The 18,984-nt window shown below is 32.8% G+C and overlaps 1 protein-coding gene across 1 annotated transcript in view; it reads right to left on the reverse strand.

Annotated features, from left to right (window-relative positions):
* Positions 1–269: 269 nt before the first annotated feature.
* Positions 270–18,984, reverse strand: part of LOC145266457 (uncharacterized) — a 100,201-nt gene continuing 81,486 nt past the window's right edge. Inside the window, exons 12-15 of the mRNA XM_080122136.1 lie at positions 17,584–17,827; positions 11,547–11,719; positions 7,582–7,735; positions 270–5,784 (exon numbers count right to left, since the gene is read on the reverse strand). Coding sequence (XP_079978262.1) covers positions 5,569–5,784; positions 7,582–7,735; positions 11,547–11,719; positions 17,584–17,827 — 787 coding nt within the window. The 3' untranslated portion in view covers positions 270–5,568. The remainder of the gene's footprint in view (positions 5,785–7,581; positions 7,736–11,546; positions 11,720–17,583; positions 17,828–18,984) is intronic.

Consider the following 18,984-nt stretch of genomic DNA (forward strand, 5'->3'; position numbering starts at 1 on the left):
GTTCACCCTTGGGGTTTCTGGGCAACGCCGAGTACACCCGCTAGTATTAAAATAGAAGTCAATTGTTTATGTGAAGATTTTGTAAATAAGGATTAATAATTTGTATTATTTTTTATTCAGATGATTACTCCTATTTTGGTTGATATTTTCATGCTTTGGTTAATGTGACCTTTAACCGTCATTAGGTGCATTGTTTTTAACTTGGTAATCTTCATGTTGAACTTAGGAACTTACACGGAATTTTGAACGAACCATCTATTTTATCTGCATTAAAAGACATTGATTAACAACCAATTCTGAGTGAGAGTCTTCTGAAGGGTTCAATTCTTAGTACAGAGCATAATAACTAAAAATAGCATAATAATTCATAGTTATACATGGTAATGACTGAGAGAACAAGAACAATTTACCTCCATGGATTAAATAAAGAGTTCAGTGTGAAATTTCATATAGGTTCTCGAATTCAACATACAGATTCCCTAGTTTGAAAAAAAAAACACACACACCTGAAAAAGTCCAAAGTGATATTGTTTGAAATGTGGTGAAACTAACAACTAAGATGAAAAGTCCAAATAATCCCAATAATACAAAGAGTCAATTTTGTTCTAGCAGATAGGCATATGCAGACACTTCTGATGTAAATTTATAACAGAAAAATGTTTACAATTTTTAAAAAATACATAAAAAGAAATAAAATCTTTTCTCAATTTTCAGTTAAAATTTTTTTTTATGAAATCGTAATTTCTTTAGAATTTATCATATTAATTTATGTATTCCTCTTAATCTTCTTTTCTTTTCCTTTTTATTCACGTTATTTAATTATTTAAATCATCCTCTTAACCACATTTTCTCTTTTTTGTTTTCCTATTTTTTTTTTTATGTTAAATGACATAAACACGTCCTTCTCTTACTCTCACTCTCATTTTCCCTTTCCTCTTTATGATTTATTTATTTACATCGTCCTCTTACTTTCTTAGTTTTGCTTTTCATTTTACTTACGGCATTTATTTACGCCGTCCTCGTACTCCCTTCTTCATTTTCTTTTTTGTTTTTTGTTTTTTTATTTACACCGTCCTCTTACTTTCTTTTTTATTTTTATTTTCCTCTTTATATACATCATTTATTTTTTACACGAATAAAGAGAAATACGAAAAAGAGAGGCAGAGAGTAAGACAGTGTTGTAAATAAATGACGTAAATAAAGAAGAAAATGAACATACTAAATGTATCGTAGATATCAGAAGATTATTAGTGAGAATGATATCATTGAAGAACACATAAAAACGCCTTAAAATAAGAACCAGATTTGTTTTAGCAATATAAGGTCACTAAAGATTTTACTAATACGGATTTATAATAAATTCTTTGCCCAGGAGTATCTGACTTTTGTTGCCTGGGAAAGTAAAGTAGCCCCCAAAAACTCCTGCTCCAAACTGTGAAATCCAAATAACTTTATAAAAAGAATTGTTCTGTTAAATAAAGCAACAACAAGATGGCCATCATCAGAGCAATGATCCTAGTTGGGAAAAGTATTATCTGAGAGGAAATAATTCGAAATGAATATGGACGACTGATAAAGGAAAGGAAACGGTTAGTCAGAATGAAATGTTGATTTAGCCGATGAATTGCTACATGGGTCTAATTTCGATAATTCGATTGACTGAATCTATTATATAAATCTGAAATTTCGGTTTATTTGTGTGTTTGTGTGTTAGTTTGTGTATTTGTATGTTTGTGCGTTAGTTTGTGTGTTTGTGTGTTCGTATGTCCACTAAAAACTTTCATCAACCACATCAGACAAGGTCAAAACCAGTACTATCTGAAAGAGCTTTCCCTTGGATGTGAACATTAGAAAAAAGATTAATTCTGTGGTAGTCAACTGGATCATTTCTTCAAAGGGAGGGAGTCACTTTTTGTGACAAGATTTTTGCAAGTCATGCATACATAGCAAAAAACATTATTTTTGCAGGGTCATTGTGGTTCGATGGGCAAAAATGTTTGCCAGTAACTTTTTTCCCTTCTCTCCCTCTTTCACGTTTCAATTTTGAGCCTGCTTACTGTGGCTATTTTTTTTCTTCAGTCGTACAGACACTCACTGCTATTTTGATTGAAAGAAAAGATATTTTGATTCATTTATTTATTTTTAAGGCGATTGTCACCTACTTCTTTTTTTGAGTGATTCCATTCTTTTCTGGGGGTTGCTCAGTAACCTTAGTATAGCAGGTGTATTTTTTTTTTATTTTTTTACATAAACGTCACCACTTATCAAGGCCGATAGGCCACTCAAGGATAAGGGTTAAAGAGTGTAGAGTAGTCAAAAGGACAATATAGTAATCGATAGTAATGGAAGTTCGGTAAATTTGTTAACTTAAGTGGAACGGCTCATCAGAAATTTGTTCACGTTGGACTTGAAGACAACCATATTATAGAAAGCTGGAAAGCAGGAAAATGGAAGACAATTCCACAGGCGTGCAGTTCTAAGAAAGAAGCTTTGATCATGGAATCTATGTTTAGGTTTAGGTATAGATAAAGAGTGGGGAAAATTATTGATAATGTTTTCAGCTAGTCTAGTGTTTCTTGTGAAAGTTTGGCGAGGGGGGACCATAGATTGAAGCTCAGTTGAACACTTTCCATGAAAATAACGATAAAGCAGAGACAAACTCGCAACATCTCTTTTGTGAGACAGAGGTTGCAACGAAGAGAAAAGGACATCTCCCACCAGGCCACGAAGTCTATTTTGAACCCTATCGAGGCAGGACAAGTCTTTTCTAGCAGCTCCTGCCCATATGTGGCAACAGTACTCCATCCTTGGACGTATCTGGCTCTTATATAGATAGAGAATTGCATCAGCAGTGAGATATCTACTGGATCGATAGAAGGATCCGACCATTTTTCCAGCGGCCTTGGCAACAGATTTGATGTACGTATTCCATTTAAGATCAGGAGTAAAGGTCAAGCCCAGAAGCCTGTCAAAACTTGAGGCCTCCCCAAGACGAGAGCCATTCATTTTAATTGATGCCAAATGGGGATCAGAACGTTAATGATGTAAAGATAGAAGCTTGGTTTTAGATGCATTAAAAGTAACCAGCCACTCCTTTCCCCATTGTACAACGTGATCAAGATCAGAGGAGAGAGAATCGGAGAGAACTTGGTCGTTTACTGTCTTAGATGTGCTACCATAGATGGTAGTGTCATCAGCAAAAATGTCTACGAATGATGTAAGGATGTGATTTGGAAGATCATTAATGTAGATCAGGAAAAGAGTTGGGCCCAGGATGGACTCCTGAGGGACTCCAGCATTTATACTGTGAGCTTCTGATTTTCGCCCATCAACTACTACTCTTATGAACCTATCAGAGAGAAATGATTTAATAATTGAGAAGACATTTCCAGCAATACCATAGCTGGAGATCTTGTGAAGTAAACCTTTATGCCATACCCTATCAAAGGCCTTTGATATGTCAAGAGCAATTGCCCTAGAAAGGTTGCCTCTGTCGAGAGATTCGCTAATCCTATGAGATATAACTGTAAGCACATCTGCTGTAGATCTAGCAGAACAGAAACCATATTGTGTGTCACTAAGAAGGTTATTTTTGCTGAGATGGTTGATTACTTCTCTATTTAACACAGATTCCAGCAACTTACTCATGACGCACAGGAGACTTATTGGCCTGTACTGAGAGGGGGATGAACGATCACCTGAATTCTTAAATACAGGGCATACTGATGAGATTTTCCAGGGTGATGGGAAGCAATTCTCCTTAAGACAACGTTTAAACAGTTTTGTAAGTATGGGTGCTAGTTCTGGTTGAAGTTTTTTGAGTACTATAATTGGAATATCGTCAGGGCCAGTTGCTTTACTGGAATCAAGGTTTTTGATTAGCTTCGCAACATCACATACAGATATTTGTATATCACATAGTGTGTTTTCTGATACAGGAGGAAATATTGGGGGTTGGCGGCCTTGGTCGCAAGGGGTAGAATTGGCTGCAAAGTTCTTGGCAAATAGTTTGGCTTTGTCTGATGCTGACGAGATTAACTCAGGTTCATTGATGATAGTTGGGATGGAGCACACGCTTCTGTTCAAGATTCTGTTTGCAATTTGCCAAAACTGGTGGGAACCAAGCCGCTGCTCAGCTACTTTGTACTTGACGGACTGAGCATATAACTCTCTTGCGTTCTTTATTTCTTTCTTACAATGGTTGCTGGCAGTCCTAAAAGCGGCTTTAGTTTCCATTTCCATTGGAAGCAGTGGAAAAAGTGATTTCTGTGCGCAATAGCAGCAGCACATTCTGGAGAAAACCATGGCTGGCTGTTTGCTGGAACTTTTTGAGGGTATGAAATTGTCTATACCTACAATTAACCATTCTGTCAGGTCTGATACTATAGACGACACATCCTTTTTAAACATGGAACGCAGAGGAAGATCCGATATAAATGTATGGAAGTTATCCTAGTCAGCCATAGTGTATCGATATACTGTACGATGGAGAAGTACGTCTGAGGACTTATTACATTCCATTTTTATCTTAATTGATACAAACCGAACTACATATCCACCCGGGTAACACCGGGTATCCATGCTAGTCCATTATATAAAGGGACGTCATCTGTGTGAGTGTATTTGTATGTCTGCTAAAACTTTTGTCATCCACATCCGATTGGGTCGAAACTGGTACCCTCTAAAAGGGAATGCCCTGGATGCATAATATGTGAAAATTAGAAAAAAAGATTAATTCTGTGATCAACTGGATCACTTTTTGGTAGGGGATCCTTTTTCCCATCGCTTTTTTTTTGCAAGTCCCACATGCATATTAAACTAAAACTATGTTTAAAAAGTTTTTTTCAACGTCATGCCGTCATAAGCATATGGATAAAATAGTTAATCCATAAGTTTTTGCTTTCTTCTCCTCTTTCACGTTTCATGTTCGAGCCCAGACATGGCTCATTTTATTTTTTTCAGTCGCTAGGGCACTCCTTGCTATTTTGATTGATACAGGCACGAACGTGGCATCGTTAGAAAGAGTTATTTCTTGGACAAAAAATATCGAAAAATGTAAAAAATCGTTGATTATTTTGCGTAGGAATGTTGTTTTGTTTAAAGAGTGGGTCAGATAAAAACTTTGTTTTTGACGCAGTTTACAAACCATGCATGCGCTGTCATTATGATCTTCTCGTTTAAATAGCTAAATTTGTGACGTTATAACAGCTATGTCCTCGTAAGTCCATTGATAAAAGCATTCGCCTACTAATGTAAGTTATGCTAGTTTTATATAGGAGATAAATCATTTAAATTTTCTTAAAAATAAATTTAAGAAAGATAATTAGAAATGCATGTTATTTATCTTAATAATATAGACAACTACTAAACAAAAGGAAATGGCTAGGTAGAATTAAATATCGATTTGGCAGATGAATTGCTATATGGGTCTAAATTCGATAATACGACAGAACTTAATTTTATAAATTAGACAATTTTATATATTAGATAAATCATTTACACTTTCTTAAATGCAAATTTAATAAAAAAAGGTACCAAATTTTGTAAATACTTAATAAAATTCAAATTCTATGGAATCATAATTTCCTTCAAGAATTTCTCATAGGCAAATTTTCCGCTCAATTTTTCATCAAATTTATCCAATAACTGATATTTTTCTTCGTTATCCAAAACGATGTTGTTCTTTTTAAGGATGGCATTAAATTCTGGCAAAGGTACAACTCCACTATTTTCCTTGTCCACTTTGTGGAAAGCATGGCGTAGATTTTTCCATACACTTGTCAGCTGAAAAAAAAAAAAAAATGATTTTTTGCTAAATATTTACTTACAATTGACAAACAAAACAAAAAAAAACAAACAAATCGCATCGTATAGATAGTATAAACATATTAGATTTTTTAGCCCATTAAAAACGGCCAAAAGTTATCGTCTGTTGATTTAGAATGAGTGTTTTATATCAAATTGATGGTTGAATGTGGTTAAATTTGTGTTAACTTTTGCATTAAATACTAATCCGTATTAATCCTTAACTTCGCATTGAACGGATATCATAATATTTAGTTCACAGCACCTTATCATCACAAAGGTCCATACAAAAGTCCATTCAGATGAGTTCAATAGTTTCAAAGAAAAAGTGTAATGTACAGACTAACAGACAGACTAAGAGAAATATAATATAAATATCTGACCATGCATCAGCAATCATATAAACAAGAGACTGCTATTACCGATTCTGATTCTTTTAAAATCACTAAATATTTAGCTATAGAGTTTTTGTTTTCTTTAGATTACCGTAAAAACCCATGTTGATATAACGCGATATATTCTCGCGAACGTAAAAATATATACGTGTGGATGATTTATAGATTTTAATTTTGTTTGTATTTTAGAATCAATACAGATTTATCTTTTCTTCACTAGCAGTGTTGGAAAATTAAGTCTTAAACAAAAACAAACCAAATCATAAAAAATTACAATAACCGTTTTGGGCATTGAAAGTAGGTACATTATATATATATATATATATATATATATATATATATATATATATATATATATATATATATATATATAGTTCAGTGTAGCGACTATGTAATATCTGTTGTTTGTTTTTATTTCATTTTATTGTGCTTTTATTTTTTAAACTTTAAAAAAATTTTCCCAAAATATCATTTTTTATTTTGCGATATGATTTTTAAGTTTAATTATTTGAATATCTTTTAGTCATTAAATTATTAGTTGAACAAATTTTTTAATAAATCATTGTTCAGCTGTAAATGTTGTATGAATTTGCTTTTATGACATCATTGTAAAAATGTTGCAAAATGTTCAATCTTTTAATTAAATGAAAATTCCTAATAATTGAGAAGAGCAGAAAATGGATCTTGGGTTTACTTTTGCTTTTCTTATCTTGTTTTTGTTTAGTTCTCACATTCGACGGATGATGTTTCTGGTAAAGAGAGAAGAATTGCTGTTTTCTAAATAGAAATATATCCATCTAGCACTTATCTTTGATTAGTTGGGACCTTGACTGGTACTACCACAGTAGGGCAGGGTGGACCTGAGTGTAATAGCAACTAAGAGATCACACTACACTCCTCCAATCTCTTCACTTATGGGTGTCAGCAACGGATCAAGATTATATTCGTATTAAGAAGTTGGCTGAGGGCGAAAGCATTTGAGTAATTGATAGGGTTGGGAACAATTATGTGCAGAGCCCTGATTGTGCCCGGCAGCACAAAATCCTTGTATGTATGAGCAAAAGCCTCAAGTGTAAGTTCTAGTGTCAAGAAAGATTATAAGAAATGAAGATACTTTGAATATTATTCCCTCCTCTCTATTTCAATGTCCAGTGGGGGGAGCTGCTGTTTCTGGTTGGGAACTCAAAGAGAAAAAAATTAAAAACTAAGAAAAGGACTTGGAAAAATGAATTTAGATGTTGTTGTGATGAAGGGTAGGTTGAGGGTGAGGTGAGGGGTGAGATGAGGGGTAGGTTGAGGGGTGAGGTGAAAGGTAGGTTGAGGGGTGAGGGGTACACACCTTGGCCAAGAGTGCCCAAGGCAGTTTTAGAATTATTCTTACTTTATGTTTCAGATTAGAATCCAGTGCTTTTTTCTGTGGAATCGGTTTCTTCTCTGTGGAATTGGCCTGATGAAGCAGGGAGAACATATTCTTTCCGTAACGCCAGGGTTGATGCTTCATGGCAAACGGCTTCAAGAACTGAACGTAAGAAATCCTGTTAAGTAGAAATACTAAACATAAGTTTAACACATCTTTTCCATACAAATTTTACAAAGACAGAAAAATATTTTTTAAAGATTCTATTAAACTAACAAAAGTGAACATATATGAACATTCTAATATATTTATACAGAGTGCATAATGTATTTGAAGAGGACATACATATTTTTCTCAATTAATCACTACTTAACAAGAACTATATCGATAAAGGAGTCTCTATAGACTGGCTAAAAAGAGGATTATTATGGCTGCCCAAGATCAAGGCTTGATAACCTATACGTTTAGAAAGATGAGTGGTTTCAGCAATGATAAGTGCAGGTTCTGCCACACAGAAGTAGAGAGTCTGAGCCACCTGAAATGCAGCTGTACGGTTCTACTGGGAGATTGCTACGATACAATGCAGCACAATGCAGTGTGCTAATATCTTTTCTGGACAATCTGTAAAAAGTTGAATATCAAATGCAGCAGCATGTTCTAGAAACATGTTTACCAGAAAGAACAGTTGGAAATAAGTCATACACCATCCACTGTGACTATGCAATTCCTACAAATATGTACCTAGAAAACGGAGCCATAAAACCTCACATAGCGATATGAGACAAGAAGGTGAAAGAAGCAACCTTGGTAGAAGTTAGTGTCTTCAATAATGTTAGATTAAACTGAGCTAAAAGGGAAAATATAACGAAATACTAAGGTCTTATGTATGACAATAAAAGAAACTGGAATTTTAGGAAGATCTACATAATTCTAGTAATTATAGGGACAAGTGAACTCATGAAAATGAATGTCAAAAACTACCTGGCAAATATACCCAGTGAAGTAAATGCAAGAGAGATTCAAACAATGGTAATCAAAGGGATGGTTAGAATCTTAAAAAGATCTCTTGGTTGGAATGTATGAGATGCCAGACATGTATGATATCTGGTAGGATGCTTCATCCTTAGCTTAAACAAAGTGATAAGAAAATTTAAACAAAAAAAGTTATGGGAACATCAGAAAGAAAAATTGGAAATCAGTCATACGCCATCCATTATGACGATGCAATTCCTACTACTACGTACTTAGAAAATGGAACTATTAAACTGACATAGTGATATGGGACCAGGAGAAAGAAGCAACCTTAGTAGAAGTTAGTACCACAATGATATTGGTTTAAACAGAGCTAAGAAGGAAAAGATAACAAAATACAAAGGTTTTATGTATGACATGAACTGGAATCTTAGAAAGATTTCCATCATTCCAGTAATTATAGGAACAACCATGAAAAAAAAAATGCCAAAAACTACATGGCAAATATACCCGGTGAACCAAGTGCAAGAGATAAAAGCAATTGTATTAAAAAGGACGGTTAGAATCTTACAAAGATTTCTTGGTTGAAATGTCTGAGGTAGTGAGTGAATGTCTGCCATCTGGTAGGATACCCCATCCTCAGCTAGAACAAAATTATAACAACAATAACAAAAAACAAAAAAACAAAAAATAACAAAAAAAAGGGAAAGGAAAGTAAAAGAAGAAAACAAAAATGAAAGGATGAGAGAATGAATTGTCGATGACAAACAAGAAGATAATACACAAAACTATTCATGGGAAATTAGAAAAAAAGATATGTAAGAAAAAAATCACATACCTGTATCGACAAACATGCAATAATTTATTAGAAACAAGAAATCTTTTTCATTAGTCAGATAGGATCAGCATTGGTTCATATTGTTAAAGTAAAAAGTATTTTAAATCGATTTCATCGATTTTGATATTTTGTCCAGATCAGTATTTGTTTTCATATAAATAAAGGCAGTAGGAGGAATCTTCACTCACTAATCCAGATGTACTTTGAATCTTTCCACAATTATTGGATGAAAATTTAATTACGCACTTTTTGATAATCACCATTTCATTATTACTCTTCTTCTTTCTTTTCATCCTCTGCAAACACAAATTTAACTACTGATAACGCACATACATGATCAGCAACTTCTGTCTGATAAACCAACCAAGCAGCCATAATATCTATTAACGCTGCTGATAACGCACACACATGCATACACATGTGTCTACTGAACGTAAGAAAAAGTTCCACACACAAATGTTCTCATACTATTGCGACTTAACACACAAAAATACAAAACACTCACTGTCTTTTCTTTAAATAAAAATATTTGCTATGTTTGATCATTCTATTTATGTTTATGTTGATGTATATCTTAAAAAGCCTGCAATATAGAATACTATATTTACAACATGTGCCAACCAAAATAATGAAGACCGTGACATATTAGTTGACATATTAATTGAAATCACAAATACATTAACAAAATAGAAAATTAAAAAAAAACTTTAAACAAAATTGTATTCCATAAGGTGTAATTCTCTTTTCCCTTCAATCTAGTTATATATATAACTTTTGAATAAAACTAAATAAACGAAACTTTTTAGTAAATAAACGAGGGATAATTGTTTTTACTTTTAATAGCTATATTTTTGTAGTCATTTAATTTTTAAATAAGAAAAAAAATCAGTTATTTTTAATATAGGGAAAGTTTTATTTTAAGAAAATGTGTAGTAGAATAAATATTTATTTTTTAATGTAAAGTACAAAACATTTGAGGGCGGGCTGGATTTTCCTTACATTAAAAAACGACGTTAGAATTTATGACGCTTAGTCGGAATTAAAAAAATAAATGGTCGACTTTATACTTTTTTTTTTAAAGCAGTCACAATTTTTTGTTTAACTTTTACTCATAACCCAAATAATTTTTTTGCCATCAAAATCCTATTTCAATCACATAAATTATTTATTAAAGTTAAAAAAAACAAAAAACTTTCGAACAACACTGGGTAAGGACATCTAGTTAAATATATATATATTTTTAATTTTGATATTGATTAATAAAGCAGTAAATCCCTTTCCAAAATTCCAACTCCTTATTACTGTGGCAAGGAAATATAATACTGTCACAGCTAACAGTAACAGGGGTTTAGGTAAAATCCAAAAGAAATCAATATCAAAATCCAGCATCCTCTGTTAATATGTTCATTTGCAAGTAGCAAGCAAGAACGTGTCTGATGCAGAACCGCAAATCCATGGAATTAGGATAAGAACATTGCTTCCGTGCATGTCTTTCTTTTGTATGTTAGGATCAAACCATCCCCGACTTTGTATGCTACTGCTGGGCCTTATTGCCCTGTGTGTTGGATTATACTGGAATTCTTAAAGGTATAACGAATAGATATGATCAGTGATGAGGACTTCATGGTGATCTGACATGATCGTGAACTCTGTACAGAAGTCCGATTCCATCATTACCAGCAGTTATTGCTGCTGCTGCTGCTGCGTTCATGGATTTTAGCAACTATGTATACGGTATAATCATGTTAACACACCGGTTCTTGTTAGATCAACGAAGTTAAGTGACATGAAGCATGGCCAGTACCAGATGGGTGACCATTTAGAAATGCTAGGCGCTGTATGTCATTTTCCCGTGAAAAATATATATATATGCCACTGATGAACAGCTGTGAATTTCATATTCCATGTAGACTTCCTCTTTTGGAGGAAGCCGGTAAAGCTACAACAGGTATTACCGAATCGTGTTTTTTTTTTGTGGAGGGGGGGGGGCTAACGTTCATTCCCATATGTCATTGCTTTTACCTGATGCCATGGCATTTTCACGTACGTTTATTTCTCTCTCGATAATCTTCATCTCGGTTGCATACGCTAACACATAAGAACAAAACAGACTTTCTGTGAACAAATTCTAATAATCTCGATGAAAAGAGGGAGAATAATTTTGCTTCCTTCTACTGACCTTTTGTCGGCTTCTTCTTGAAATCTTCTGGTAAGAATTTCCAGTTCATAATCACTGATGTGCGGACATAGTTCCGTGACAACTTCTTGGAATTCTTCTTTTGAAACGAAACCTGTACGATAAGGATCCATTCCAAGAAATTCTCGCTGCAGATCCTCCCACATATAATCAATCTAAAACAACGATAAAAGACACCAAAACATGAAAAGAAGAGCAACGTGAACTATCCCCTCCTCCCTCTCCTTCCTGTGAACACAGTCCGCGGCTCGTCCATCATCACACACAAACATTAATAAAGAGGATATCAAACAAACCACAGAACATAATGTTGGGACACGAGTAGGAAATGACAACGACGATTAGGAAATCCATATCAGTGAACGTTAACGTATGCTTTAATAATCACGTATACAAGTTTATTTTTATGGGAAAAGAAGTGTGGATTAATCCTAATAAAAACTGATAATAATAAAGGAAAATATAAGCACATATGCAAATTTGAGTTTTATGAGCAATGAAGAGGGAGCTTAATCTTAATAACTGATAATAAAAAAATAAAGGAAGTGATTTATTTTGCTTTTAAGAGACACAAAAGATAAATATTGATTTGTCCTTAATATTTTTCTGACTAAAATAGGAATTAGTCTACGGACACGGACATTCTTTATTGGTTTTTTGCTTTTTTCAGTAAAACTTATTTCATATATATTTTTTTTAATTTTTGTAAAATTTACTTCTTTATTAGCTGTATTTATTTATTTTATTTTTTTTTTTTGTAAATTTTACCTTGAATTTTTTAGGTTCCTATGGAAAGATTTACTTCTCTGATAAAAGTAGGAAATTTTTTGGTGCTTATGCACTTTTGTTACCGTACTATTTTAAAATAGTTTTTTCAGGTTGAATTCAAGTTTCACGATATTTTTTCTTTATTAAATTGTTAGGTGGAAGCGCAGACTAGTTAGAAAAAACTCCCCTCCCCATGTTAAAAATGGCTTTCAAAATAATAACGTTATTATTTCAGCACGGTAACAAAAGTGCATAAGTACTAATTTTTTAAAAATTGTTTTGTTTTTTTTTACTTGGGAGTCACTACTCATCGTGGATAAGGATTAGTGAGTATAAGGTGGTAATGTAATAATCGTTAATGGTCTAGATTGGGTAGAATTTGATTATTTATGGGGACGACTCAACAAGAACTTGTTTACATTGGATTTGAAGGCTACTATGTTGTATTCATTCAGGAAGCAGACCAGCGGAACAGTGTTCTACAGGCGGGCAGTTTTGGGAATGTTCACGGAATCTGCGTTTAGAGTTAGGCACAGTTAGAGAGTGAAAGGAAAATTGTATATGGTGGTTGTAGCTAGTCGCGTGTTTTTGTGAAAGTTTGGCAAGGGGAAACTATAGATTGGAGTTCAGTCGAACACTTGCCATGAAAATAGCGATACAGCAGAGACAGGGTCACAACGTTATTTTCATGGCACGTGTTCAACTGTAGTAGGAAATCAATTGTTATTGGTAAAAAGGGATGGTTTATTGCAGCACAAGAGTGCTCTGCTCGTATCAAATAAAAATATCAAGTATCAAAAAAGTAAATAACACTAAAAATATTCAATTTCGGAATTCAGCCATGGATGAAGGGGAAACCATATGTATTTCTCATCCCAACTCTGAACCCTATATTACATTTTTAATTATTTTTTTATTTCTATAATTTTCATGGTATAAATAAAATAAACTAAAATTAAACGGTATCTTTGCTGTTTATGGATGCCCCACACAAATCATGTAGCCATATTTAAATACGGACATGTAAAAATAATGTTAGAAATTGTATTTTTCACACGAGGCTAGTGTTAGCAGAAGGTGGAAAATTCCAGTAAAAGTTAACAAAAGAGTTAGAGCTTTGTGTTTTATTCAAACTCAGGATGCTCTGCGGAAACGAATTCTTCAAAATTTTACGTTCAATTTATCTGGTCTAAGGTTCCAGATTATAATAAATGCTTCAAACTAAACTTTTATATAGAAAAAAAAAATCGATAAAACGAAACAAAACAAACAAACAAACAAACAAACAAAAATCAAACTAAAGAAAAAAATCCAAATTGAAAACTTTGGAATTGACTGCTTTAAAGACTTCAAAATCAGTCGTATTTCCTACGGACACGCTAAGCATTTTTATGTCGGACATAACTTTCTCCCAACGCTCTGATCCCCATTTGGCCCCAATTAAAATAAATAGCTTTCATCTTGAGGAAGCAACCTGGTTTGACAAGCTTCTGGATTTTACCTTCACTATTCACCTAAAATGGAAGACTTACATCAAATCCATTGCCAAGCTCGTTAGAAAAGAGGTCGGATCACTTTACCGCCCCAGAAAGCATCTTACTCCTGACGCAATCTTCTGCCTGTATAAGAGCCAAACAAATCCGAAAATAGAGTACTGCTACCACATGTGAGGAGAAGCTGCCCAGAGCATCCTTTCCTGCCTTGACAAGAAGGCGATGTTCTTTCTCCGCCTTACTATCTCTTTCTCATAGAAGAGGCGTTGCTAGCCTATCTCTGCTTTATCCTTATTTTCATGACAGTTGCTCGACTGAGCTTCAATCTATGTCCCTCACATATGTAAAACATTCACAGTAAATACTCGTCTAGTTACAATCACTGTCAATAATTTCACATACACTCTGTCTGTGTCTAAAACTAAACGAATATTCCAGGCGCAAAGTTTCTTTCCTAAAACTGCCCGCCTGTGAAACACAATATTGCAGCCTGCTTCCCAGCTTACTAAAACATGATCGCTTTTAAGCCCAATATAAATAAGATGTTGTTGAGCCGCCTATTTAAATAATCAAATTCTACCCAATTTTACCACTACCAATCATTATGATGTTGTTTCACCGATCACCTGATACTCATTAACCCTTATCCTCGAGTGGCCTTCGGATCTTGATAAACAATGACTCTCTTGTAAAAAATATAACAAGAAACAATGAACTTAAAATCCAGTCAGAATTAAGACTTTACGAGAACAAAATGTGTATCAATGTAGTAACACTGCTACACGTGACAACAACACGGCCATTACAATTTTGAAACTGTGTTTAAGCTCGGCGTTGATTAGTGCAATTTTTCAATTTCTTTTCTAGCTTGCCCAATCAAAGGCCATATAGCAGGTGAACTGAGCACGTGATGGAAGTTAATAAAAAAAAGCAAAAGGATCAAAAGAGACTCTGTCTCTTTTCCGACCAGGAAACAAAAGCGAGCTGACTCATTCCACGACTCTTATGTTGTCTACAAACAAGACTTTCTAACGTTTTATCTTCGACGATATTCACAACGTATTTCTTTACTAACGCCCTTTTCTTCCACTCCTTTTATTACACTAAAACAAAGACGACCCAAATAAAGTGACTTTGAATATTAGAAATGGACATCATCTTCCTTTTTCTAAATAAGTACAGGAAATGAGAGAAGAACTTGACGAACAAAAGATGTTATTTTAGCCAATGACAAAGTGAAGAGAGGGCCATACAATAATTGATAGGTACGTTCAAAGTAGTAGTGATTTTGTACAGCCTATGGTTCTTAAAAGAGGCTTTTTATAATTATTTTTTGAGTTTACGTTTAAATTTTGATTGTGTTTGAAAGATAAAAAGTTCAAAGTTAATCTTTAAAAGGAAGAAATTGTATATTTACGTGTTAAAAAAAATTATAGTGAAAAATGTTGCGGCGATGAAAAAAAAAAATAATTGAAATTTGTAGTTTGAATATTTCAAATTTTAAAATCTCTGGAAAGATAATTATCAGTTTTCTGGAACTATTTAAAAAACAATTAGTGAATTAAAGTATTAAGATACTTAATTAAAAACGTGCACACTTTTTATCAAAAATTGCACAAAAAGTAAGTTAGAAGTCATATTTAAATATAAAATGCCCGTCGATTTTTACAAAAGTACAGAACACGCTTAATTTTGTTTAATTGATTTAAATTTTGTAATAAAAGGAAACGCTTATTTAATTAGAATATTTTTATGTACACTAGTAAAAATTTATTTTTATCTAAAAAAGTTTCATGTTTAACTTGGTATAAGTGTTTGTATTCAGTAATATTCTAAATTATTGATATTTCTTACTCTAAATTATTGATTATTACCAATGTGTTTCCTTAGAATCTGAAATGAAAGATTAGTAAAATATTGTTCAAAACTTTTGTTTTCTTTTGGTACGAACTGCATAAATTGTATAATTGTCGTTTATGTTATTAAAATATTACATTACTCAGTTTATTCTTAAATTTTATTATTCATTAAACAGCTACGACAATCCTTTATTAATGATTTAATATAATTCAAATTTGAATGAAATTATTATTTATCAATGAAAGTTACAAACTTGTATTTTATTTTTTCGCCGTTCTGTCCACCTATACTTCTTCAAATTAATCGTTCGTAAAACTTATTCCATTTTTTAAACTATCTTTTTTAGTGAACCAGAACCTCAATTTTTTATTTTGTTTATTTTCAAGATTATTAAAAAAATTCTTACGCTGATTTTAACACGTTCATGAGCACAAAAGAAATATTATAAAATTACATTTTAAAATTTCTCGAAACTGTTATCATTAAAATTATATGAAATATTTCTTACAATTATATTGCTTTTTGTGATACTATTGAATAAACAATTCTTAATTCAATTATAATATCATTAGTTCGATAAATTAATTTTATTTGAATTATATTAATTTCATTAACAAGGACCTTAAAGGGAATTTTTAGCAGTATACAAGAAATATAATTTTTTCATAAAAAAACAAAAATAAATTCACGCATTTTTAGTGCTTAAAAATTTAACTTTAATAAAGATGTTTTGTTTACACAAAATAATACATTTCATAATATTTTTTACAGAATCATTAGATTTCGTGATGGTGAATAAATAAATACTGAAAACTGCATTAAAATTGGTTGATTTCTTGAATTTTAGTGATCCTTTTACGTTTTGGTGATCGGTCATTCATTTTGCACGAACCCTGAAGACATTTTCTAAAGGATACGAATCGTTTCATTTACAAGATGTAATAACAAAAAAAAAATTATTTGAATCAAATAATATTTTTAAATGAAACAATTACTTAATTTTAGTATTTTCTTTAATAATTACTATCGAATAGATATTTTACCAAAATAATTGAAAATCGTCCCAATTTAATCAAAATTTAAAAAAAAAGCCAAATATAATTTTTAATGTCCTAACAGTGTAAAAAAAAAAAAAAAAAACTAAACTAGGTTCCAATTGGCTATCTGTTAATATATATGTATTTATGATAGAAATGATTATTGAATTGTGCATCAGCTCAAATCCGTTAATATATATGTATTTATGATAGAAATGATTATTGAATTGTGTATCAGCTCAAATCCGTTAATATATATGTATTTATGATAGAAATGATTATTGAATTGTGTATCAGCTCAAATCCGTTAATATATATGTATTTATCATAGAAATGATTACTGAATTGTGCATCAGCTCAAATCCGTTAATATATATGTATTTATCATAGAAATGATTATTGAATTGTGTATCAGCTCAAATCCGTTAATATATATGTATTTATGATAGAAATGATTATTGAATTGTGTATCAGCTCAAATCCGTTAATATATATGTATTTATCATAGAAATGATTATTGAATTGTGTATCAGCTCAAATCCGTTAATATATATGTATTTATCATAGAAATGATTATTGAATTGTGTATCAGCTCAAATCCGTTAATATATATGTATTTATGATAGAAATGATTATTGAATTGTGTATCAGCTCAAATCCGTTAATATATATGTATTTATCATAGAAATGATTACTGAATTGTGTATCAGCTCAAATCCGTTAATATATATGTATTTATAGAAATGATTACTGAATTGTGTATCAAAATAAAATAGCAACTTTTTTTCTGCCCACTTAAAACTACATAAAGTTTAACACCCGGCAGGCAAGAGAAGGACGAGCTGTCCTCTCGTGTCATACCTTTGCACGGAGTCCATCCCTTAACATGTCCGAGGCACAGTTTAGTTTCTTTGAGCGCATCATGAAATCTGCATCTCCCTTAACAGGAGGACAAATTTTGGCATTCGGGTATGAAGCTGTTTTCGGTGAGAAACTAAAATGGCGTACAAACTCATGGAAGTCTAAAGTGTGGTCCATGTTGGTAATGCACATCTCCCATAAACTGCGGATTTCACCTCGAGTTATTTTGGGGATAATATCAAATCTGAAAATAATTAAAATAATATTTCAACTTGTCATGAAATATGTTTTTGCAATATTCAGTTAAAACTTTTTTTTTTTTTTTAAATTTTGACACAAAAAAATCTCTATTTATTTTCTTCTCAACAAAATTAGACGTTAAATGTATAGCATCGTTGCGGTCTATCGTCTAATGGGCGCGGGTTAGGGTTAGGGTTTAACTCTTAAAACTGGACTCTGTGTGTGAGTGTTCTTGTAATTTGTTAGCATTAAAATATTAGGTAACCAAAAAGTTATGCTCATTTTTTGATTAAACATTAAATGAAGTTGAAATATATATATATATAAAAATGCGTGTAGCATTTGTTTTCAAATTCGAACAGCCGGAAGTAGGAAGATCAGACATTATTACAAAGAAAAAAAAAAACGTGCACCTTACCCAGCCATCAGTTAAAAGCTGGACAGCTGTGAGATGGATGGGAGTGTCTGGAGATTTGGTTCGGGCTGTTTGTTTTATGACTTCAACGTGGGCATATCAGTAGCTACATCAAATTGCTGTATACGTTAAGCGTTTGGGGATATTGCTGTGGATGAATGTACTGTAAGGCGTTGGTTTAAAAAAAATTCAAGGAAGATTTATCTCTCCGTGATGAGCCTTGCAGTGGACGACCGCAAATCTTGAATGATGGAGTTCAATAACGGCCATTGAAGAAGTGAACTTGCAAAAAGTTGACGTTTTCCGATGAAACAGGTAGACGTCCCCTGCGGCCCTGCACCGCCTAGGTAAGTCGTACAAATTGAACAAGTGGGTTCAGCAAACACTGTTGGCGGCTGACAAGGGACAACGAGTAGCAGCTTGTGTATCGCTACTTTCTCGCCATCGTGCTGTTTGTTTTGTTGAGTTTAATTAAGAATAGTGTGTGTGTGTGTGTGTGTGTGTGTGTGTGTGTGTGTGTGTGTGTGTGTGTGTCCAAGCAAGGCACACTTACAATGAAAAGTAAGGAGACTTCTGCGAATTGGGGGTCAGATTTATAAGGCATTCTAAATGGGGGAGTTGTGCAGCAAAATGCTTGTTGATATAACATTTAGATTTCTGCAACAAATGTGATAACAATACTTTATGGATGAGTGAATTGTGGCTTTGTAGAGATATAGGATACTGCATCCTTATTCAATCGAATT

This window comes from Euprymna scolopes, chromosome 41, assembly GCF_053919585.1.
Source record: "Euprymna scolopes isolate OS-2025 chromosome 41, ASM5391958v1, whole genome shotgun sequence".
Lineage (NCBI taxonomy): Eukaryota > Metazoa > Mollusca > Cephalopoda > Sepiida > Sepiolidae > Euprymna > Euprymna scolopes.